Source organism: Schistocerca americana, chromosome 6, assembly GCF_021461395.2.
Source record: "Schistocerca americana isolate TAMUIC-IGC-003095 chromosome 6, iqSchAmer2.1, whole genome shotgun sequence".
Classification (NCBI taxonomy): domain Eukaryota; kingdom Metazoa; phylum Arthropoda; class Insecta; order Orthoptera; family Acrididae; genus Schistocerca; species Schistocerca americana.
The window spans coordinates 333,144,862-333,169,475 of record NC_060124.1 but is presented as its reverse complement, the minus strand read 5'-3'; the positions used below and the strand labels follow the sequence as shown (position 1 = coordinate 333,169,475).

The 24,614-nt window shown below is 39.9% G+C and overlaps 1 protein-coding gene across 3 annotated transcripts in view; it reads right to left on the bottom strand.

The window, feature by feature from the left end:
* LOC124619388 (zinc finger protein 160-like) overlaps positions 1 to 24,614 on the bottom strand; it is a 219,771-nt gene that overhangs the window by 151,564 nt on the left and 43,593 nt on the right. For 2 of the 3 annotated variants that reach the window (XM_047145734.1, XM_047145733.1), the window contains exons 5-6: positions 19,875 to 20,007; positions 16,625 to 16,942 (exon numbers count right to left, since the gene is read on the bottom strand). In XM_047145734.1, the coding sequence (XP_047001690.1) occupies positions 16,625 to 16,942; positions 19,875 to 20,007 (451 nt within the window). The remainder of the gene's footprint in view (positions 1 to 16,624; positions 16,943 to 19,874; positions 20,008 to 24,614) is intronic. The other variant, XM_047145735.1, reaches the window with a different exon arrangement.

The following is a 24,614-nucleotide window of genomic DNA, read 5'->3' as shown; positions in this document are numbered from 1 at the left end:
CGGGTTTGTACTTTATTTTAGGAGAGATTGATTGTAAGGACAAGACAGTACAGCTAAATCCTTGGTCTGTTGTATTTGAAGATAGTGTAAAGACAGAGGAGTGGCTGCCAAGTTTGTTTTGTTTGAATATTCTTGACAATCAAACAGATGGAGGTTACTATTTGTGCTGCTACTCTCCCTACAGTCAACAGTAGGGTGTTAGAACCAATTTTCAGGGCCTGTGGGGGTGAAGCCGGCTATATCTGTTCTGTTTGTTTCGTGATCATCTCCTTCCATCGCCCCACCAGTGAAATACCAGCTAGGGATCCTTGGGGTGAACTATAGGATGGATAGCTGTCTTTCGGGACTGTCTTTTTTTCCTTCTTCGATTCTAACATTCCTAGTCTTTTCTTTCTTTAGTCCCTTCTCCACCAGTATTGCCATACATCTTTCCTCCCTCTTTCCACATGCAGCAGTTTCCACAGCAGAAACACTTCACCTATCCACGTATTAAAACCTGTTTTCACAGGAGCACCAGAGATGGAGTACACATGTAAGTAGCTTGCAAAAGTAATTAAGCAATACTAAATGGATAATAGAAGATTGCACTTACTTGAAGATTCTATGAGTGTGATTAAGTGCTCAATACTCATCCAGTGTAACTGGAGAATTGATAACTACTCTTTGTGACTCGGAGTAATAGAGACAATGTAAAAATAGTTACGTGTGTATGCACATGGGTTTGGATGTACACAGTGTGTCTGGAATGCCAGACAACCATACCAGTTATACTGTCTCTGCGATACTTGCTGCAGTTTCCTGATTTTCAAATGCACTCAAGGAACAATCATTACCATGACAATGGGAATGATGTTACAGAAGGTAGCTGAAGGTTAGTTTTCAGACAGGAACTGAGCTGTATGGAGTGAACACCATCCATCCGCACATACACAGACACAAGCAGACATTTGTAAAGGCAAAGAGTTTGGGCAGAGATGTCAGTCGAGGCGGAAGTAAAGAGGCAAAGATGTTGTTGAAAGACAGGTGAGGTATGAGCAGCGGCAACTTGAAATTAGCGGAGGTTGAGGCCTGGCAGAAAACGAGAAGAGAGGATATACTGAAGGGCAAGTTCCCATCTCCGGAGTTCTGACAGGTTGGTGTTAGTGGGAAGTATCCAGATAACCCGGACAGTGTAACACTGTGCCAAGATGTGCTGGCCGCAAACACTGTCTGCCTGCGTCCATTCATGCGAATGGACAGTTTTTGCTGGTCATTCCCACATAGAATGCGTCACAGTGTAGGCAGGTCAGTTGGTAGATCACGTGGGTGCTTTCACACGTGGCTCTGCCTTTGATCGTGTACACCTTCCGGGTTACAGGACTGGAGTAGGTGGTGGTGGGAGGGTGCATGGGACAGGTTTTACACCGGGGGCGGTTACAAGGGTAGGAGCCAGAGGGTAGGGAAGGTGGTTTGGGGATTTCATAGGGATGAACTAAGAGCTTACGAAGGTTAGGTGGACGGCGGAAAGACACTCTTGGTGGAGTGGGGAGGATTTCATGAAGGATGGATCTCATTTCAGGGCAGGATTTGAGGAAGTCGTATCCCTGCTGGAGAGCCACATTCAGAATCTGATCCAGTCCCGGAAAGTATCCTGTCACAAGGGGGGCACTTTTGTGGTTCTTCTGTGGGAGGTTCTGGGTTCGAGAGGATGAGGAAGTGGCTCTGGTTATTTGCTTCTGTACCAGGTCGGGAGGGTAGTTGCGAGATGCTAAAGCTGTTGTCAGGTTGTTGGTGTAATGCTTCAGGGATTCCGGACTGGAGCAGATTTGTTTGCCATGAAGACCTAGGCTGTAGGGAAGGGACCGTTTGATGTGGAATGGGTGGCAGCTGTCGTAATGGAGGTACTGTTGCTTGTTGGTGGGTTTGATGTGGACGGACGTGTGAAGCTGGCCATTGGACAGGTGGAGGTCAACATCAAGGAAGTAGGACCAGGTGAATCTGATGGAACCAAAGGAGTTGAGGTTGGAGAGGAAATTCTGGAGTTCTTCTTCACTGTGAGTCCAGATCATGAAGATGTCATCAATAAATCTGCACCAAACTTTGGGTTGGCAGGCCTGGGTAACCAAGAAGGCTTCCTCTAAGCGACCCATGAATAGGTTGGCGTACGAAGGGGCCATCCTGGTACCCATGGCTGTTCCCTTTAATTGTTGGTATGTCTGGCCTTCAAAAGTGAAGAAGTTGTGGGTCAGGGTGAAGCTGGCTAAGGTAATGAGGAAAGAGGTTTTAGGTAGGGTGGCAGGTGATCGGCGTGAAAGGAAGTGCTCCATCGCAGCGAGGCCCTGGAAGTGCGGGATATTTGTATATAAGGAACTGGCATCAATGGTTACAAGGATGGTTTCTGGGGGTAACGGATTGGGTAAGGATTCCAGGCGTTCGAGAAAGTGGTTGGTGTCTTTGATGAAGGATGGGAGACTGCACGTAATGGGTTGAAGGTGTTGATCTATGTAGGCAGAGATACGTTCTGTGGGGGCTTGGTAACCAGCTGCAATGGGGCGGCCGGGATGATTGGGTTTGTGAATTTTAGGAAGAAGGTAGAAGGTAGGGGTGCGGGGCGTCGGTGGGGTCAGGAGGTTGATGGAGTCAGGTGAAAGGTTTTGTAGGGGGCCTAAGGTTCTGAGGATTCCTTGAAGCTCCGCCTGGACATCAGGAATGGCATTACCTTGGCAAACTTTGTATGTGGTGTTGTCTGAAAGCTGACGCAGTCCCTCAGCCACATACTCCCGACGATCAAGTACCACGGTCGTGGAACCCTTGTCCGCCGGAAGAATGACGATGGACCGGTCAGCCTTCAGATCATGGATAGCTTGGGCTTCAACAGTGGTGATGTTGGGAGTAGGATTAAGGTTTTTTAAGAAGGATTGAGAGGCAAGGCTGGAACTCAGAAATTCCTGGAAGGTTTGGAGAGGGTGATTTTGAGGAAGAGGAGGTGGGTCCCGCTGTGACGGAGGATGGAACTGTTCCAGGCAGGGTTCAATTTGGATAGTGTCTTGGGGAGTTGGATCATTAGGAGTAGGATTAGGATCATTTTTCTTCGTGGAAAAGTGATACTTCCAGCAGAGAGTACGAGTGTAGGACAGTAAATCTTTGACGAGGGCTGTTTGGTTGAATCTGGGAGTGGGGCTGAAGGTGAGGCCTTTGAATAGGACAGAGGTTTCGGATTGGGAGTGAGGTTTGGAGGAAAGGTTAACTACTGAATTAGGGTGTTGTGGTGCCAGATTGTGTTGATTGGAATTTTGAGGTTTTGGAGGGAGTGGAGCTGGAAGTGGGAGACTGAGTAGATGGGAGAGACTGGGCTTGTGTGCAATGAGAGGTGGTTGAGGTTTGCTGGAAAGGTTGTGAAGGGTGAGTGAGTTGCCTTTCCGGAGGTGGGAAGCCAGGAGATTGGATAGTTTTTTGAGGTGGAGGGTGGCATGCTGTTCTAATTTGCGGTTGGCCTGTAGGAGGATGCTCTGAATAGCCGGTGTGGATGCAAGAGAGGAAAGATCGAGGACTTTTATTAAGGATAGGAGTTGATGGGTGCGTTCATTGGCTGAGTTGATGTGTAGGTGAAGTATTAGGTGGGTGAGGGCAATGGATTGTTCAGTTTGGAACTGGTATAGGGACTGATGGAAAGAAGGGTTGCAGCCAGAGATGGGAACTTTAAGTGTGAGGCCTTTGGGGGTTATGCCAAATGTCAGACAAGCCTGAGAAAATAAAATATGTGAGTGTAATCTGGCTAGGGTGAAGGCATGTTTGCGGAGGGAATGTAAATAAAACTTAATGGGGTCGTTGTGGGGGTGTTGTGAGGGTGACATGGTTTTAGAAGGTGGAAAGTGTAACATGAGGTTGAAATGAAAATGAAAGATAAAAATATATGGGGAGAGATAAGGGTGAACTAGAAAGTAACTGGAGATCTGGTATGAAAAAAGGCAAAAAAGTGTTGGTTAAGTTGATCCTGTGGTGAACTTGGGTTGGTAGACAGCGATGTGCATGAAGGTTAGGTGGTTGTGTTGCCGCTGAAACACGTTGAAGGACGGAGAAGGTCGGGAAAATTTCGAAAAAACGTGTAAATGTATTAAAAGGAGTGGTGTTGTGGTGAAAGATTGCGAAAATGGGGCTAACAATTATCTGACGAAGAAATAATGACGTTAAAACCTGTGGCGAGCGGCTAAAAATGATCAGTGATGTGCGAAAAACGGAAGTGGAAATAAAGTGAAAGTTATTAGAACTAGCCGAAATGGTTGTTTAATACGTGAAAGCAGCTGTTGTCCTAATCCTACCCCTAATGATCCAACTCCCCAAGACACTATCCAAATTGAACCCTGCCTGGAACAGTTCTGTCCTCCGTCACAGCGGGACCCACCTCCTCTTCCTCAAAATCACCCTCTCCAAACCTTCCAGGAATTTCTGACTTCCAGCCTTGCCTCTCAATCCTTCTTAAAAAACCTTAATCCTACTCCCAACATCACCACTGCTGAAGCCCAAGCTATCCGTGATCTGAAGGCTGACTGGTCCATCGTCATTCTTCCGGCGGACAAGGGTTCCACGACCGTGGTACTTGATCGTCGGGAGTATGTGGCTGAGGGACTGCGTCAGCTTTCAGACAACACCACATACAAAGTTTGCCAAGGTAATCCCATTCCTGATGTCCAGGCGGAGCTTCAAGGAATCCTCAGAACCTTAGGCCCCCTACAAAACCTTTCACCTGACTCCATCAACCTCCTGACCCCACCGACGCCCCGCACCCCTACCTTCTACCTTCTTCCTAAAATTCACAAACCCAATCATCCCGGCCGCCCCATTGTAGCTGGTTACCAAGCTCTCTGACGTGGACTCCAGCAGATAATCTCTCAAAACAACGCCTGCATTCGAAGTTGCAGTTGTGTCTGCTTTTTTGACATCCTTCGACCAATGGGACCACAATGGAGGATGTTGTGAACCCTACAAATTTCTTCCGATTGTTGTTGTTGTGGTCTTCAGTCAGAAGACTGGTCTGATGCAGCTCTCCATGCTACTCCATCCTGTGTGAGCATCTTCATCTATGAGAACTACTTCCACCTACATCCTTCTGAATCTGCTTACTGTATTTTATCTCTTTATCTCCCTCTACAATTTTTACCCTCAACACTGGTGATCCTTTGATGTCTCAAAATTTGTCCTATCAACTGATCCCTTCTTTTGGTCAAGTTATGGCATAAATTTCTTGTATCCCCAATTTTATTCAGTACTTCCTCATTAGTTATGTGATCGACCTATCTAACTTTCAGCATTCTTTTGCAGCACCTCATTTCCAAGGCTTCTATTCTCCTTTTGTCTAAACTGTTTATGTCCATGTTTCACTTCTATATTTGGCTACACTCCAGGCAAAAACTTTCAGAAAAGACTTCCTAACACTTAATCTATATTCGAAGTTAACAAATATATCTTCTTCAGAAATGCTTTTCTTGTTATTGCCAATTACATCTTATATCCTCTCCACTTTGGCCATGATCAGTTATTTTGCTGCCCAAGTACCAAAACTCATCTAATTCTTTAAGCGTCTCATTTCCCAATCTAATTCCCTTAACATCACCCGGTTTAAGTACATTCCATTATCTTTGTTTTGCACTATTCACAAACACACGTGAAAAATGAACTATAAACTACTTACTGGTACTAAATAAAAAGCAAATATTGGAACGACAATAATCGTGACAACAGGCAATAATAGACTGGAGTCAACAATAATGATTAACACCACCAAAACAATTGATGCTTTCAGTTCAGAATTTTAAGGCAAGTCCAGTTGTCAATCGGAGCCTTCCACAGGGTTTAATTGTGGAATTGAAGTACCAATGTATGATGTGAATAGTATTACTTCACACCAGAGAAATACTACACTTGCTATTTTCCACATGCTGTGAAATGTAAACAGGTTTGTGTGGTTGGGTGTGATTTGCACATAAATAGTTGGTGGCATAATTTTCTGTACAAAATATTTACCTTTCACACAAAGACATGGCTGCAGTGTTTATAAACTGGATTCAAATGATTTTTAATTTATTGAGTTCATCACACCTTTTCAGTAATATGGAATGTAAACTGTCATTAAATTTTGGCAGCGTTCCCCTCATCTACATCTATATGATTACTCTGCAATTTACAATTACGTGTCTGGCAGAGGGTTTATCAGCTACCCCCAAGCTATTTCTCTACTGTTCCACCTTCAAAAGGCACATGGGAAAAATGAGATCTTATACCTTTCTGTGCAAGCTCTGGTTTCTCTTATTTTATCACTACAATCATCTCCATCATTATTCCAACAGAATATTTTTGCAATCTGAGGAGAAAGTTCTTAACTGAAAATTCACAAGAAGTTCCTGCCATAACAAAAAATGCCTTTGTTTTAATGATTGCCACCCCAATTCACATATCATGGCCCTTGTCCTATCCCCTATTCCACAAAACAAACTTACCTTCTTTGAACTTTTTAGATGTCCTCCGTCAGTCCCATTCCACACTGCATAGTAAAACTCCAGAAGTAGGAAGACAAGCATGGTGTGAGCAGTTTCTTTAGTAGACCTGCTGCACTTTCTAAGTGTTCTGGCAATAAATCACAGTCTTTTGTTTGCTTTCCCTAAAACACTGCCAATGTGATCACTCCAATTTAAGTTATTTGTAATTCCTAAGTATTTAGTACAATTTACACCCTTTAGAGTTGTGTAATCAAAATTTAGTGGACTTCTTTTAATACTCATGGATGACCCCAGACTCTTCTTTATTTAGAGTCAACTACCACTTTACGCCCTACAGATATCTTATCTAAATCATTGTGAACCAAATTTTGATCATCTAATGACTTTACAAGATGGTAAATAACAGCATCATCTGCTAATCACCTAAAAGTGCTGCTCAAAGTGTCATCTAAATCATTTACATAGATCAGGAACAGCAGAGGGCCCAATTTGATTAGAGGTCACTTAAGAGGAACAATGTCAAAAGCATTCTAGAAATCTAAAAACACGGAATAATTTTGACATCCCCAGTCAATGGCACCCATTACTTCATGAGAATAAAGAGCTAGTTGTGTTTCACAAGAATGATATTCTCTGAATCCATGCTATTTGTCAATACATTGTTTTCTTTGAGGTAATTCATAATGTTCAAACACAGCATATGCTCCAAAATCCTAATGTAAATCACCATTAGTGATATGGGTATGTAATTCATCAGATTACTCCTGTTTCCTTTCTCGGGTACTGACATGACTTTGCAGCTTTCCAGTCTTTAGGTATGGACCTTTTGATGGATCTATTGTATAAGCATACCCTGAAAGGAACCTGACTGGTATACAATCTGGACTGGAGGTCTTGTCTTCATTAAGTGATTTAAACTGCTTCACTACACCAAGGACATCTAATTCTGAGTTACTCATGTTGGCAGTAATTCTATATTTAAATTCTGAAATATTTACTTTGCCTTATTTGGTGAATGAGTTCTGCATTCAGTAACTCTGTTTTAGTGGCACTGCCCTCAGTGATATCACAATTGTTATTGTGCAATGAAGGTATTGATTGCACCTTGCTGCTGGGGTACTTTACATATGACCAGAATCATTCTGGGTTTCCTGCCAAAATTCAAGACAGAGTTTCATTATGGAAACTATTAAAAGCATATAGCATTGAAGATTGAGCTAAATTTTGAGCTTCTGTAACACTTCACCAAGATTACATATTTTATATCTAAAAACAAAGATGACGTGACTTACCAAACGAAAGCGCTGGCAGGTTGATAGACACACAAACATATGTTTGTGTTTGTTTGTGTGTCTATCAACCTGCCAGTGCTTTCGTTTGGTAAGTCACATCATCTTTGTTTTTAGATATATTTTTCCCACGTGGGATGTTTCCCTCTATTATATTTATATCAAAGATTACATATTTCGCATTTTTTAAAGGGGACTTGTATATGAATAACTGTCAAAAAATTGATTTTTTTAAATTTTTGTTTTAAAAAATTCTCTGTAGTTTTCTGAACAAGATAAAGTTTACTTCCAGGAAAATGGACCACAGAAAGTGCCAAAATTAGACAAATTTAAAAGTGGCTGCACGCACCACCCATGTCCCCATTGCACACATTCAGCTCAGTTAAAAAAGTTTTGCTCTCATTTGTTTTGTTTTTATGACTTTTTAGTCCCTTAAGTTGGCTAACCTGCAAAAGCTTTACAGTTGCTTATCTTTAGTTTGTACAGAGAGTTTATTCATTGTGTGCTGTTGTTTTGGCATGAATATTTTGTTTACAGCAAAGTAACTGTGTGTGTGAGTTTCTTGTTGTGTGCACGAGTTTCTTATTCCACTTGAAAATGAAAAAAAGGCAGTATGGGCTACCTTCTTTCATAAATCCTCCACAGATGACAACCCACGTCATGCACTCTGCCCACCTGGCAGTAGCTACCAGAGGGCTGTTACTCAAGGTTAGACCTACAACCATAAACATTATTTGCCATTTGCTATAATGGAAGTTATAAAACCTATGTGTAGGGATCTTAGTGACACAAGATTAATAGATAATTGTTTACACAGCAGGACTCAAAATCCGAACGAAAGTTTCAACATTTGTATATGGGAATGAATACCAAAAGCTGTTCTAGTAGGATTAAATGCTTTAAAAATAGGTGTGCTGAATGCTGTTCTATGTTTCAATGATAGTGCACTGTCAAGGCTTAATGTTATGGAACTGATGGGAGTGCCTGGTGGAGAAAACATGCACAGAGCTCTAATAGCCATTGACTGAAGGAGACTCTTCGAAGAAGAGAAATCAGTTTTGGAAGCCATCAAAGAAGGAAGAATAAGAAGTAGTGTGAAAAAAAGAAGGGAGGAAGAACGGCACAGGAAACAAGATGAAAATGGACCTGGGAGGCATTAGTGTCATGCAAGTTTAATAGAAAAAGCAAGTGTTAAAGTTAACTTGAATTTCCTGAAAGTTAAATTATTTCATGTTCTGGTACATTTTGGTTAAAAAATTGTAAATGTAGAGAGCTGAAATATTGTATACTGTCTTAAAACACGCTTAAGTAAAAGGCAGACTACTCCTGTGACTTAACTTTGAAAATAAAATGCTTTTTTGAAGAAAAACTCTGAGTTCATTTCCAAAATTTTTTGTAATCACACTTAAAATCTATTTGTACCACACTTTATGACAGCACAATCTTTTCAATAGTCTGATTTAAAGATAATAGTGCAAAGAACTTACAGGAATAAACTAAACCTTCTACTTTGTTTTTTGTTTCGAGGTATGGGTTTATTTCACTTGCAACAAAAAAATACAATTTAAAAAAAGACAAGAGCTAAGGCTGTGGTTCATACATAAAAATGTTCATAACAGATGTCTTAAAAGATGGTAAGCAGTATGTGGGCTTACAAATCTTATTCTTTGAGTAACACTGTTTAGAAAACTAACAATTTTTTCAACGTTTCCCCTGGTATTCACGGACCAGTCTCCTTAAATTTGGTGTTTTTTGGGTTGCTTATACAACAGTATTCTGACCCATTCTGTGTACCACAGGAGTCGCTACCAACTCTTTTTAATTTATTTGGTATGTATCTCTCAACTGCCATCAATACTATTTTTTTGAATTCAAACCACATCCGATCTATGCTTACATAGTCAGATTGGAAGGAGTGGAGACTGTCGCTTAGAAAGGTATCCAGCAAATTTTTATCTGCTTTTTTAAACTGATGTACTTTGCATTTATTTTTGGTGGGTTTGGATGATGCAGTATTCAGTCTCACTACAACAACCTTGTGCTCACTACTCTCTGTATCCATCTAAAATTGTATGAGTGGGGTACCTACTTGAAATAAAAACTCAAGTTTTCTTTTAACTGTTCAGAAACTGTGTCATCTGAGTCAGAGTCTACACATAATAACTCTCAAGAACTATCAACTTCAATTTCATTACAAGGTAAACTACTGCTGATGGAAATAAACACTCCACTACCTATGATATTTAATACATCCTTTCTGACCATTGTTAGGTCCGTCATAAAAATTTTGGCTGGATTTATTTCCAGCTTTAGCGAGTTTCCATACCTTTAACAATTTGAGCTTTGGTGCTTTCTATTAGCACTTGGATATATGGTTCTTTCCTGACACAGCTACAACAATTTACAAATACAATACCAATTGTTGGTAGGTCTACCTTCCTGTGTTTGCCCTACACCCTTTCTGTAGTTTCCCCGAGGCCCTCTAACCTAAAAAACCACCCAGCCCCTCCATACAGCCCCTGCTAACCATGTACCCACGTCCTGTGTCTCGTGGACTCAACAGTGCAGCCCGGATACCCACCACCCAATACCAGAAGTCAAAGAATCTGCAGCCTACACGGTTGCAGAGTTACGAGAGTGGTTTGAGAAGTTCTCGGAATCACCACAAGAGGTCAGCACTAGCCCAATGAGTTGTTCACATGATACTCATTGGACTGTTGCCTGTAAACATGTGCCACATCAGTGCTCTTGGAAGAGAGCTGTGGCAGTGATGTCACTCTGTTGTTGTTCCCGCATAGTGATTGGTGAATAAGGGGAGGGGGGGGGAGGGAGGGAGGGAGAGGGAGAGGGAGAGGGAGGGAGAGAGAGAGAGAGAGAGAGAGAGAGAGAGAGAGAGACAGAGAGAGAGGGGGGGGGGGAGAGAGAGAGAGAGAGAGAGAGAGAGAGAGAGAGAGAGAGAGAGAGAGAACTGAGCAGTGGTTAAGTACTTCATAAAGAAAGGTATGAAAGCAAAGGACATTCATGCTGATTTCCAGAATATACTGGGGGACTCTCCTCCTTCATATTCAACCGTGCCAAGCAGACAAACAAATTTAAATTTGGTAGGGAGAGCTTAGATAAATATCCACACAGTGTTGGCCAAGATGTGTCACTACTCCAGAAATCATTGCAAAAGTGCACAAAATGGTCATGGAGAATCAACGATTGAAAGTGCGTGAAATTTCTCATGCTTGCCAGATGTAATTTGAAGGGGTGTATCATATTTTAACTGAAGAATTAGAAAGTAAAAAATTATCTGCAAGATGGGTGCCAGGACTCTTGATGCTGGATCAAAAACGCATGGGAATGGGCATATCAGAAAAATGTTTGGCCCATTTTAGGAGAAATGAACAAGATTTTTTTCTCCGGTTTGTGACCACAGATGAAACTTGGGTGCACTACTACACCCCATAGACAAAACAACAGTCAAAGCAGTGGAAACATGGTGATTCACCACCGCCAAAGAAAGCAAAGACAATTCCTTTGGCAGGAAAGGTCATGACATTAATGTTCTGGGATGCGAAAGGGATTCTGTTTGTAGATTATCTTCCCACTGGGCAAACAATTACTGGAGAATACTATGCTAACGTCCTGGACAAATTGCAACATGAGATATGCAAAAAAAGGCCAGGTTTAGCAAGGAAGAAAGTCCTCTTCCATCAAGACAATGAGCGCTCACACATGCGCCGTCGCCATGGCAAAATTACATGAACTAAGGTATGAATTGTTGCAACACCATCCTTTATCCACCTGATATGGCTCCGTCAGACTTCCATCTCATCCCAAAACTGAAAATTTTTCTTGGTGGACAAAGATTCACTTCAAACGAAGAATTGATAGCTGGAGTTGACAACTATTTTGCAGGCCTGGAGGAAATTCGTTTTCGAGATGGGATCAAGGCACTGGAGCATCGTTGGACCAAGTTCATTAATCGACAAGGAGACTACATTGAAAAATAAAAAAAGTTTCTTTTTTTCTATTCCGTTCCGAGAACTTTTCAAACCACCCTCGTATATGAGCCTCTGATTCACACCTTGATCTTGGCTCTGTACTGGAGCCTGTTCTGTTGATGACGCTACAGTTGGTGAGCTTCACCCTCATCTCGCAAGCAAGACCACTAAAGCTAGCCACCCGAAACAAGAGGGATTCTCTCCAATCTACATCAACACACATTGCATGTACCGACATAAGCTACCACCTGCAGTTGGCTGATCCCTGTGCTCTTCATGGCATCCAGAAGCAACCTTTCCACAGCTGGATTGACTTCTTCTGGAATGTAACCACAGAGTGCACTGCATTTCTTCCCCTCCTTGGCAGCCATATCCGTAAGGGGACCCACAAAGTACCTAATGTTGGAGCTCCCAACTATCAGTAAATCCACCCTCTGTGGCTACATCTGGCTAAATGACTTTATCAGTCACAGATAGCACCCAAAAATCATCCATCAGACGTATCTGGTAGGCCCTCCAATCAGCCCCTTGGAAAGCCTTTCACTGCCTGCAACACCTTGGTACAACCTTCCACTCGACTGTGTGTAAGGGTGTCCTCTGATGTGCTACTGTAGTGACAAAAGCTAGCAGCTGACTCTACACGTATCCCTAATGGGACTTTTATGCTCTAAATTGTACTGCCTGTAATAGATCTGCTAAATTCGTTATACATTAACTCCATCTGGATCAACTTAAACCACAGCAATATATTAATGTTTTAAATGATGAAAAGAAGCACATAACAGATTGTACATATATAATGGGTATTTTAACTTTGGAGTACCCCCCACCCCCGTTATGTCTTCACATAACCCAGGGGTACCCTCCAGGGGTGAGCATGCACTGGCTGTATATACCATACACTGGTTTTATTCAGAATAATGAATGGATAGAACAGTCAATGAAAACACTAAAGAAACGTTTCCATGGAAAGAAACTTCTAGGTCAATATCACTAGTTTGATAATTAGTTTCAGCTTACTGATGAGCCAACTTAAGATCTAAAAGCCAGAAAATTGCATAACAGACATGGAACAATATCACAATACATTTTATATTTAAACTTTCACTATTGTTCATGCCTGTTTTGCAACTTTTTTTTATCTGAAGATGGCTTGTCAATGAGCTGAAACTAGTTATCAAATAAAGGAGTTTTAGTAATCTTGACCTGGAATTTTTTTCCACATACACTGATAAAAAAAAAAGATCTAAACACCAACAAGGAGTTGTGTGCCATAAACAAAAGTTGGTAGGCACGTTTATACGTCTGATAGATAATTTCTATTCCAATTTCACGCAAGACATCCAAGAGTGGCACTAATAGCCTCACTTTGAGGATGCAAATCAGGTTTGCTTTAAATACAAGGTGTAACAATGGTAAAAGTTAGTTACCTCTGAGATTGGATATAGTGAGTAGATGGTAGTCAATAATGCTCTCAAGGCAAAAAAGAAGCCACTATCAGCACCTTACTGATTTTGAACAATATTGTGTAATGGCGCTAGGAGAAGCCGGATGTCCCTTCTGCGTAATTGCAGAAAGACTAAGCAGGAAGGTAGCCACCGAACATGATTGCTGGCAACAGTGGTCATGAGAATTTAGTCACAAGACAACCAAGCTACGGACGGCCACACCGTACTACCGCGAAAAAAGACCATCACATTTGGCATATGGCTCTGGCACATCGTACTGCATCTGCAGCAGCAATTTGAGTAGCAGTTGGCACCACAGTGGCACAACAATCTGTTACAAATAAGTTACTTCCAGGTCATCTCGGAGCCAGAAGCCCTCTAAGTGTGCATTCACTCACCCCAAGCCTCTGCCATTAGCAACTTCAGCAGTGTCACGCGAGTGCTCATTGGAGGGCAGGGTGGAAGTCTGCTGTGTTTTCTGATGACAGTTGGTTCTGCCTCGGTGCCAGTGATGGTCCTGTGTTGGTTAGGAGGAGGCCAGTTGAGGGCCTGCAACCAACCTGTCTGTGTGCTAGACAGACTGAGCCTACACCTGGAGTTATGGTCTGGGGTGCGATTTCGTATGACGGCAGTATGTCAGTCTGGTAATTCGACCTGTTGAGTAGCCATTCAGGGACAGCATACCAGCAGGTGTTTCCCATACCAGTGTATGTTTTCCAACAGGATAACGCTAGCCCACATGCTGCTGTTGCAACCCAACATGCTCTACAGTGTGTCACCACGTTGCCTTGGTCCACTCTATCACCAGATCTGTCTCAAATTGATCACTTATGAGACATAAGACAACTCCAACATCATCCACAAACATCGTCCCTGTATTGATTGATCACGTGTAACAAGCATGGAAGTCCATCTCGCATTTGCTTGCCTGCATTCAACATTCTGGTGGTTACATTAGTTATTAACGTACCAGTATTTCACATTTGCTATGGTTTATCTTGTACTTACATTAACCTACGATCTTGCAATGTTAATCGCTTAAATATGTTACCTAGAAAAATGTATTCCCAAAATTTCATTACTCTACATTAATTATTTTTGGTGTTGCAATTCTTTTTTCCGTCAGTGTATTTTAACATAACAGATCACTTATCTTCCAATTTGACAATGCCAAATAACAACAACAATGGATTGTATCAACTGTTTTCATTCGGCTGCTCCCACAGATTAGTTTTGCTCAACAGCAAAGAATGAATGAATAATTCAAATTAGACCTGAAGTTACAACCAAATGAGTTGAATGTTTCACAACAACCAACTGAATTAGTTGTTTCCATCACTACTAATCAGCAGGCTTTATACTGGTGCCTAGGTTACAATCCAGTTCAGAATGGTCGGAAAAGTATGATCAATATGTGACCTGACATTTGTAATCGAGGCACGAATCATTCCATCACCTAAGTCATACAGCCACTGGATTGTCACATGCCACCATGTCAAGGTATACCAAGACTGCTTCCATTCAGGGAAAACTGTCACCTCCAAAATCATCTGTTGTGGGCAGCAGTGTACTGACAACAGGGATCACCATCAACAATCACAATATGGGCTCAGTTGAACTTACCAATACCAGATACCTGCTTTGACCTGTGACATAAGATGATATGGCATGTGATGTCTTAAGTGCCCACAACAAAGAGAGCACAGAATACTGACAATATTTATGTTGATCTTCTATTATTTTTTGGGATGTAAGTTGCGATAAAAGGCAGGAGTTTGGTTGCGAGTTGGTAAACCCAACAAATGTGAATATGAAACTTATGAAATCTAATTGTGATGAAACAAATATCCATAACATAGCCCGAGGTCTAGGATCAGTTGAAAGGTGACAATCTGGCTGTGAGTTGGTGAAGCCAACAAATGTATTGTCATGACAATAACTGGAATTCTTGTTGTGACACATATTTTATGCATATTAGATTTTTATGTCCCTCATTTTGACAACATTAAGGGTGAAAGCTGATGACTGATTTTGGCACATTCGATATTTCCATAGTTTGTAAAACGAGGTAGATGAGCCTCAGTAAAACAAATTACTTATTTACTAATCCAAGACACAACAACAACAACTGGAGAGCAGCCATACTGTTGTGGGAAGGAAGACTAGGGTTTAATGTTTGTCACAATGACATACGGTTTAGGGTTTAACGTTTGTCACAATCTCGTCCTTAGAGATGGAGGACAAGCTTGGATTGACATAGGATACCATCCACGTCTTTTTAAAATGAACCATCCCAGCATTTGCCTCATGCAATTTAAGGAAACCACGAGAAGCCAAAATCTGGTGGCTACACAGGAATTTAAACTGCCAGTCTCTCTGACACACGTCCAGCATCATAACATTGCGCTATATCACTCGGTCTCTTCCTAACGAGTAGAGAAGCCACAGTCCCACATTCCTGCCTCAAGTAAACATACACCACATGGCACACAGCAAACACCATCACTAGATACTCAGAGCTTGAGATGTGTTACAGTACAGTAACAGCACACAAAAACCAGGGTTACTAATTTAACCCTGTTCAAGGCAGAACGTAAAGGTATTCTTCTATGGATGATGATTGCATAGTACAAAAAATGGGCTCTCGTGAGCCTACCATTGTCTTTAAACAGAAAGCAATACAAAAACCATCTAGCCAATCACATGCATCTGTTGTTCACTTATAATACCCTATAGGCAACAACCAAGACTCTATTAGTCTTAAAATGGCTCAAAATTAGTCTGAAGAATGCTCAAGGATATGAGAATGCTTCTATGACCCCCTACTTTCAAGATCACTCGACCTCAAACCCAATGAGCAAGACCTGTGCAATCTTGGACTCATTTCTGACCAATTTTTGTAGCTGTGGATGACGGTTTAGCCGTTATCACTCAGGATGGCTCCCAAATACTTCCAACATCTTGTAGCTTCTATGCAATATCACTCCACTGCCATCTTCAGGATGAGAGGTGGTGTTACATGCAACTGCGCAGTGGTCGCTACTGGGTAGATGTGTGTAATTCACCCACTCATGGATGTATTTTACAAAATGACCACTTCCTAGTGAGGCTCGTTCGGGCAAAATCTGCCTTATCTGTGAGTACTGTAATTTTTTCATTTACTTATTTGCTGGTAAACTGTATCCAAATGTTTAGTGAAAACAATTTATTATTCTGGAACTGCCAACGACAACAATAACAACAAAAATAACAACAACAACAACTTCATACACAAATTTTGTCCGCTGTCGTTACACCATATTCAGATTATACTTTGCCCGAATTATAGTGTCCAGTAATGGTTTGCCCGGTCATAACCAAAACTGATCGCAAAATTTGGTCAAGAGGCAACTTTAAAATGACGTATGTGGTGAACACAAACTTACATGTTCCACCTTCCTTTTCAGCTTCTGCCACAATCTCCTCCAAAAGCACTGCATCACTGAAATCTCCCTGCTCCTGAAGTTCACTAAATTCTGTATCTCCAAGGGACTCTTTCACAAACTCCATCTTAACATCCACAGACTCTACAAAATTTTCATTGTTGAGTGCTTCAACAAAACTTTCGTTTGCTAATGTCGGTGTAGAGTTATTTCCTTCTAATGATTCTGCAAATTCGTTTTTTTCCAATGCCTCCAATGATTGAGTGTCTTCAAACTCTGTTTTCATTGCTTCCTGCTGAAATTCAGTCTTTACAGATAATCCTGAAAGACATCCAGAACTGTTTTATTCTGTTGCCACAAAATAATACAATGATTTTCATGCAACAGAAAACACTAAGGGCCGATTGTATAAATGTCGCTAACAACAGATCAACTGTGTGCCGAGTTCTGAAAATGAACCAAGTTGATGAAATCCCTTTTTTGTATAACACTAAACTTGGATCAACTGGATGTGGTTCAGTGCTGATCTAAATTAGCATGAGACATGCTTGGAAATACCAAAATATCAGCTATCAACATGATTATCACACACTGACCTGGCTATTATTGGTATATTACAGATAAAACAGTATTTATTGTTGAAGATTTCATGTTTTCAAGATGAAGAAAAATAATCACCACAAACTTTTCAAACTTCTTCAAGAAACAATTTAACTCTTGGTGATTAAGGCTCGTGAATGCAGAATGCTGCCCATCATAGAGGTTCAAAATATTAGAAAACAGCAGGTAGCATACTCAGGTGGCATACTCAGGTGGCATGGACTAAAAGTTAGTGATTTTATAATTGTATTCATGGCTGTTCACAGTTCAGCAGCTGATTATAATTAATGGCCAACTTGCATTGGCTGTAAGGTGGTACAATCTATTTGACTTTGAAAGAAAACTGTTGCCAAATGTGGCAGTGCGTGAGACTTTCAGTTGTTTGCTGAGCATGACGCAAACATACATATTACAGGTCACTGGCCATGCTATTAATGTCTTTCTGTGCACGCCAAAGCTTCAATGGTTTGCAGGTTTTTAAGCCTAGTTATTCAATGCAACCACAACTTATTACTGCAGAAAGCAGCAGAAGTATATATTTTTATTGTCTACTTAGGTACAGCTGTCACCAACCCCAAGTTAGTTTGACCGCAACATGGCATGGTCCTTTTGGAAATGGCATATCCTTGCCTTCCTCAGACTTTTGAACGTACTCATTCAGATGTATTGGGATCTAGAGGTTAATGTGGAATGTGAACCACAGTGCAACTTGGGTTTTTGCTCAATAAACAAGCACTCCCAGAGAAGAAAGGCCTTATAAATGAAGGGAAAAAGAGCCAGACTTCGGGTATTCATCAACGCATGTGCTATTGCCACAGAAATCTATGCACAAAATTGGCATTTAATAGTTAAATTGTCACCCTCCTGTGAATACTGGCTTGCAAAAAAAATTTTAAAGTGTATGGTTACTGCTATTCAAGGCTAGAGAATATTTCTGTAAGAGATGTTCAACCATTGTTAGCTGCAGTAAAATTCCAGTTACTTACTGTTCACTGCAAATCATTTAAATTTCCCTTTCTTACACTGCTATTAAGAATCTATGAAAGGCCTTTTAACTTTTCATATTAATTAAAATTTATTTTTAAGAATTATATGGGACCAATTATTACTTGCACTCTTTACTTTCTTTGTCAATATTTTTCTTCAACTAATGTGACAGTCTAAGAACTTGATTTAATCTGTGAAATTTTGGTCGTCAAAGTTGATCCTAGTTCACAGTGAAATAATCTGAGATTAAGATTTAAACAACACAGATTACCAAGTTCAGCTTGATCCGAGTTTTATTTCTTGTGCTAATCTAAGATCAACTGCTTTATACAATCGGGCCTACATGGTATTTCCTGGTTAACTTCATTAATGATACATGTGAACTGCACACATTGTGAAACTTGTCCTGTGTTATTAGGACAAACCAAAGAAAAAAGGTAAACAGTAACTTGAACAATAATAATGACACCAAGATGCTAAGGCACAAGCTACTTCAAACATACAAAAAGATGATTTTTTTTAACTTTATGAAATTTAAGAACAGAAACTCAGTACTAAGACAATTATTGTAATACATTTTCTCAAATATAGTGATTTTTGTAATACTGATTCTTAGGCAAATTTGTAAAAAGCAAATCCTGATTTCAAAACATTTATTGACTTCGTAATTTTATATGTCTTCCCATATGTCAATATAAAACTGTTTCATACATCAATATTAATTTCATTTCACAAGATAATCTCTTAAAAAATGGAGCTACTTTACTATGTCATGCAGAATCTACTTCGTTATCACAACTGGATTTTCTGTTTTTCTGAACATGATACATTTCACTCATAAAGAACCTGACATTAGGTAAGTAAGATGTTAAAATTCCATTTGGTTTGTTTCAAAAAATTCAAAAGTAAAAATCTAAATTACAGGCAAACAGATGTAACACTTCTGTTACACCTCAACCCTCGAGTGGGCGCCCAATGCATAAAGTGTGCGAACCACAAATAACATTGTCTTGTATGGTTCCATTGTTGTTTTACAATTGTGATCCCATACCTATTTCTCCATTATTGCTTCAGCTAACATAGTGATAAGTTATGGTGTCATAGCTCCAAGAGAGCAATATTAATATAAAACAGCGAGCTACGTGAGAAAAAAAAAATTAAAATCCAAACAAGAACATGATCCAGATTACAGGCTAGCAACACAATCCCATTATTGTCTACGCGATCATTAGTAATATCAAATAATCAGTTGGCTGGGAGCTAATGCAACTGTGTTGTTGAATGCTTTGAATGGGTCATTACTGTGGGGTAACACTTGTACACAGGAACAGAGTGATATAATTTTATCTTGTTATTATTTCAATTAAACAGTGCTTTAGCCCGTATAATGTAAGTTTATTTTATCGTTGTCAAATTAAACAAAATTAAACTGTGATTTTGCTCATACATGTTTACCTTGGTAACAAAAAAGACAGCTATTCTTTACATGAGTACAACGTGCACCACGTGCCTGCTCACCTTATGAAAAATGGTGCGTCTGCTCGAGGGTTAAATAACAGCAATGAAAACATTGAAAAATCAGCAGAGAATATGAATTTTAAGCAAATAGCTTTACAACAACAAGATGCTATTTTTAAAAAAATTGATAATTTATAAAACCACGTACCTTCATTTTTCAACACTTGCAACACTGATCCAAACTGCTGATCATCCAAAGTTAATGTTTCCCCATTTGTATGTAACTGAGAAACCAATAACTGAACGCCGACATTGTGACTTTGCTGTTCTACACAAGTAACCTACAATAAAACAAGTGAAATGTATTAAACATTACTGTTACATTTAACTACTGAACAGAGTTGAAAAAAGTGAGCATGAAATAAGGGAATGTCTGAGCACTTTGTGTGTCCCAGAATTGTTAAAGGAGATGACGAGGCCCACAGCAACCATGAAAAGTCACAGCTAAAAAGGCTCCAGTGATGTCACTCTAAATGCAGTTGGCCACCAGTGGACACGGACAGGCTTTCAAAAGGAAAAGGAGACTTAAACTTACAGCAAAAAACTCCAGGCAGTGACATCAAGTTGGTATTAGTGATGGCACACAGCCCAATACCAAACCAGCCACCAGAGCCAAATGTGACAGATTTTCAGGATAGGAACACTGAATACTCTAATGATGACAAAAAAATACTTGAAGACATGTTCAGCCTCATGGGAAAGAGAACATTGATGCCACTGGAGTTAAGTGAAACACAGGAAAACAGGAGAAGTATGTCAGATTGGACTTTAAAATCTACTGATCCAGAAATGAAACAGAGCAGAAGAACAGAGTAGCATTTATTCTGCATAAAAACATAAATGCTTGCAGTCAGGATGAGTTTGTTAAAGAAAGAATAATAAAATTCGCCATGTAAATTACACACAAAAGGTATAATGTGTTTCACATGTATGGATGAAATGACAAAATCTAACCTTCAGGAGGGGACCATCATCACATCAAGTGGGTTCCTCTCATCTGAGGGCCTGCATAACCTGCTGCTTTTTTCTCAACTTACTCTTCTTTCCTACTCCACGAAAAAATTAATAGTTCCTAAAGGTGGGATTATTGGCAGTACTGGAATTTCATCTCGTGAAGGTTACAATTGGCCATCCATTCTCTACCTCAGTAATTTTATTGTTTTCTCAAATACATTTTTCTTTTGATACAATTAACTGCCTTTCTGGCATTCTTGCTTTGGCTGTGTGTTATCTGTAGCTAAAGGTTTCATCTCATCCTCACAACAGGTCATCCTGAAGTCTGATAAGCCCTCACTACTTTCTTCATAAAGAACATCTTGTCTTCTTGAAAATGAATTTACTCAAAGAAATATATCAATCCAAAATTGTTGTTTTGATAAGAATTTCAGAAAGTTCAAATATAAAATGTAATCTTTCCAAAGAACAGTGTAAATAATTTAGGAGTAAAGGAGAACACTCACTGAATAACAGAAATGTTGTGGTGTCAACTGGCACATGTCAAAGAGAAAGAAAATTTGCTAGCTTTCAGAATAAATCCTTTGACACAGTGCACAAACAGGGGAGTGGGGGAGGGGGATTTCCCGCATTCTCCCTTGGTTTCCTGCTTAAAAATATACTTTTTTTACAGATGAAAATACATTATATCCTGGGTGAATGTACAGTTTTTCCATGTTAAGTGACAATATACTTTCCCTCAGAGCTGTAGAACTTATCAGTACTTTGAATGGTAAAGATTTTATACACCTGTGTAGAACTTCCTGGGCACTTTAGGAAATGAAATCCAGCAAAAACAATGCGTTTTGAAAAAATCTCTGATGAACGGCAGCAAGCACACAGCATATTTTTGTATTACAAACTATAAACACCAATTCCACCAAAGCAACACAGTAGCTTCTGAAGCACTGAAATCAAGATTATGCTGCATGATGCACTTTTGTCAGCCAATCATAGCTCATGTCACGTGATCTCATCAGCGAATGATAGCAGATATTCAGAGCATAGGAAACGTCATGTAGTCAGCCAATAGCAACATCACTGTTAAGTAGTGCATACACATAAATAGGAAAAGTTAATGGTTTAAATCAATATACATACAGTGTAGCCACAAGAAAAGATAAGCTTTCACATGCCAAAAAAATTTTCTGTGACGTTTTTATTTTCAGGAGGTTGTGGTTAGAGCACAGCTTAAACTGCAGCATCTTAATATTTCTGACATGCATGAATACATATTTCTCTGCTGTGCACCAAACATTTGGTGGGTTACCTGGCTGAATACATCTCATCGAGCACTTAGGCTTTCCCATGGAAAAGCCAAATGAACTCAACTCTCACTTCTATTCTTTTGAAGGATAATTATACTGTTTGCTATTGTTATTATGCAATTCATAATCAGTGAAAGAACTAAAATAAATATGAAAAACTAATGTTGAAGCTTGGTCTTTCTTAGCGTCAGTTACCCTTTAAGATATATCAAACACAAATGTGCCAGTGTCATAACTGGTCCTCAAAGTGTTACATTTTGAATGAGAGTCAAATGTGCTGCGATGTAAGAAATTCATCGCACATTCTCATACATAACATAATCCATCTTATGTAAATGGAAATTCACTTCCCAAGTCATCATCATCATCAGTTATCTGCTATATTAGCAGGTCCTTTGCCTCTCCATTTTCTGTGATCCATTGCTTCCTTCTTAAGGCTGCTGTATGTTGTACCGTCCATCATGTCATCCAGTATCTGGGATCTCTTCCTTCCTCGCTTCCTTTTCCCTTCTACATAACCTTCTAAAACTGTTTTTATCAGTCCGTCATTCTTTCTTAATATATGCCCAATCCAATTTCTTTTTCTTCTCTTTATTACATCTAGTAACTGCCTTTTCTCTCCCACTCTTATCAGTACCTCTTCATTTTTTACTCTGTCCATCCAACTTATTCTTTCCATCTTCCGCCATGTCCAGATCTCAAAAGCCTCCAGCCTTTCTCTGTCTTTTTTCCTCATAGTCCATGTTTCAGCGCCATATAGAAGAACACTCCATACAAGACATTTTATGAGTCTCCTTCTGAGTTCTCTGTCCATACCGCTGCAGAAGATTCTCCTTTTCTTATAAAACGCCTCTTTTGCCATTGCTATCCTTGTTTTAATTTCTGTGGTGCACTTCCAGTCGGTGTCTATCCTGCTTCCAAGATACTTAAAATTTTGCACCTGTTCTAGTGTTTTTCCATTCAGCACAATTTTTATTTCCTTATTTCCTCCTATTGCCAATACTTTTGTTTTATTTGTGTTAATTTTCATTCCATATTTTTTTCCGTTAGTTGCAATGGTGTCCACCAAATCCTGTAATTATTTTTCCCCTGTGGCTAGAAGGACCATGTCATCAGCAAATCTCAAGCACCCTACTCTTCTTCCTCCAATTTCTACTCCTTTGTCATCTAATGAGCATTGGTCAATCATATTTTCCAAGTACAGGTTGAAAAGAGTAGGTGATAAACAGCATCATTGTCTTACTCCTTTCCCTAGTCTGATCCAGTTTGCACTTTCTCCTCTCACTTTAACTGAAACTTTTTGATTAAGGTACAATGAGTTTATAAGTCTTCTGGTTTTCCAGTCCACTCTCTTTTCCCTCATAATAGTCACCAGCTTGTCCCAAACCACATTGTCAAATGCCTTTTTTAAATCGATGAAGCACATATATAGGTCTCTTCCTTTTTCAATAAACCTTTCTCCCAAGATCCGTAGGAGCCCTATTGCATCTCTGGTGCCCGTATTCCGTCTAAAGCCAAACTGCTCCTCGCCAAGATTCTCCTCTATTACTTTTTCAAGTCTTTTATTAATTATTCTTAACATCACTTTGGCTGCATGTGAAATGAGGCTGATTGTCCTGTGCTCGCTGCATTTCTTGGTTCCTTGTTTTTTCGGTAATGGAATCATTACTGTTGTCAAAAAGTCCTCAGGCCATTCACCACTGTCATATATTTTATTACATAACCTCAATATTTCTCTTATTCCATTGTGGTTCAAGCAATTTAAGTATTTCTCCCGGTATTGTATTTGTACCTACTGCTTTGCCATTTTTCATTGCAGCAATGGCAGACTTTACTTCTTCCATTATGATGGTCGGTCCTTTCTCTTCATCACTTACACTGTTGTGCGATTCAAGTTCCAGAGTTTCTGGTTTGCTATTTGTGTCATATAGCTCTTTTATATATTCTTCCCATCTCTGGAGGACATCGTCACGATCTTAGTACACTACCTCTTTTGTCTTTACTCAAAATTTCCATAGTAGCACTTCCTGCTCTGTTTCGTTCCCATGTCATAGTCTTTACTCTGTTGTATAGTAAGTCGTATCTTCCCTTCCTGTCCAGTTCTTCAATTTCATCACACTCCTCTTTTAGCCATTTTTTCCTAGCCTGCTCTGTTTCTCTTCGCAGTTCGTTATTTAACCTTCGGTATATCTTTCTTGCATCTTCAGTGTTCTTGTTTTTCCAATTTTCTTCTCTCCTCCATCTTGGAAATCATTTCTTGTGTGACCCATGGTTTTTTTGACCTTTTCCCTTTTACATATCCTATATTTTGCTGTCCTGCTTTAATGATTCCTTCTTTCAGCATATTCCAGTACTCGTTGGCATTATCAGGTGCTTCTTTGTCTCGTAATGTGTTTAGAAAGTCCCGAGACAGCATTTCTGTAATTTGTTCTTTGTTGGACCTTATCTTCTCTAGATCCCACTTCTTCACCATTGTCGCCTTTTTTCAGTTTTTTCATTCTTATTTCTATTTTTGCCATAAGTAAGTTGTGGTCACTATTAATATCTGCACCTGGTAATGTGTGCACCTTCTTGATTCCATTCCTGTATCTTTCTTCTACCAGTATAAAATCGATTTGGTTTCTATA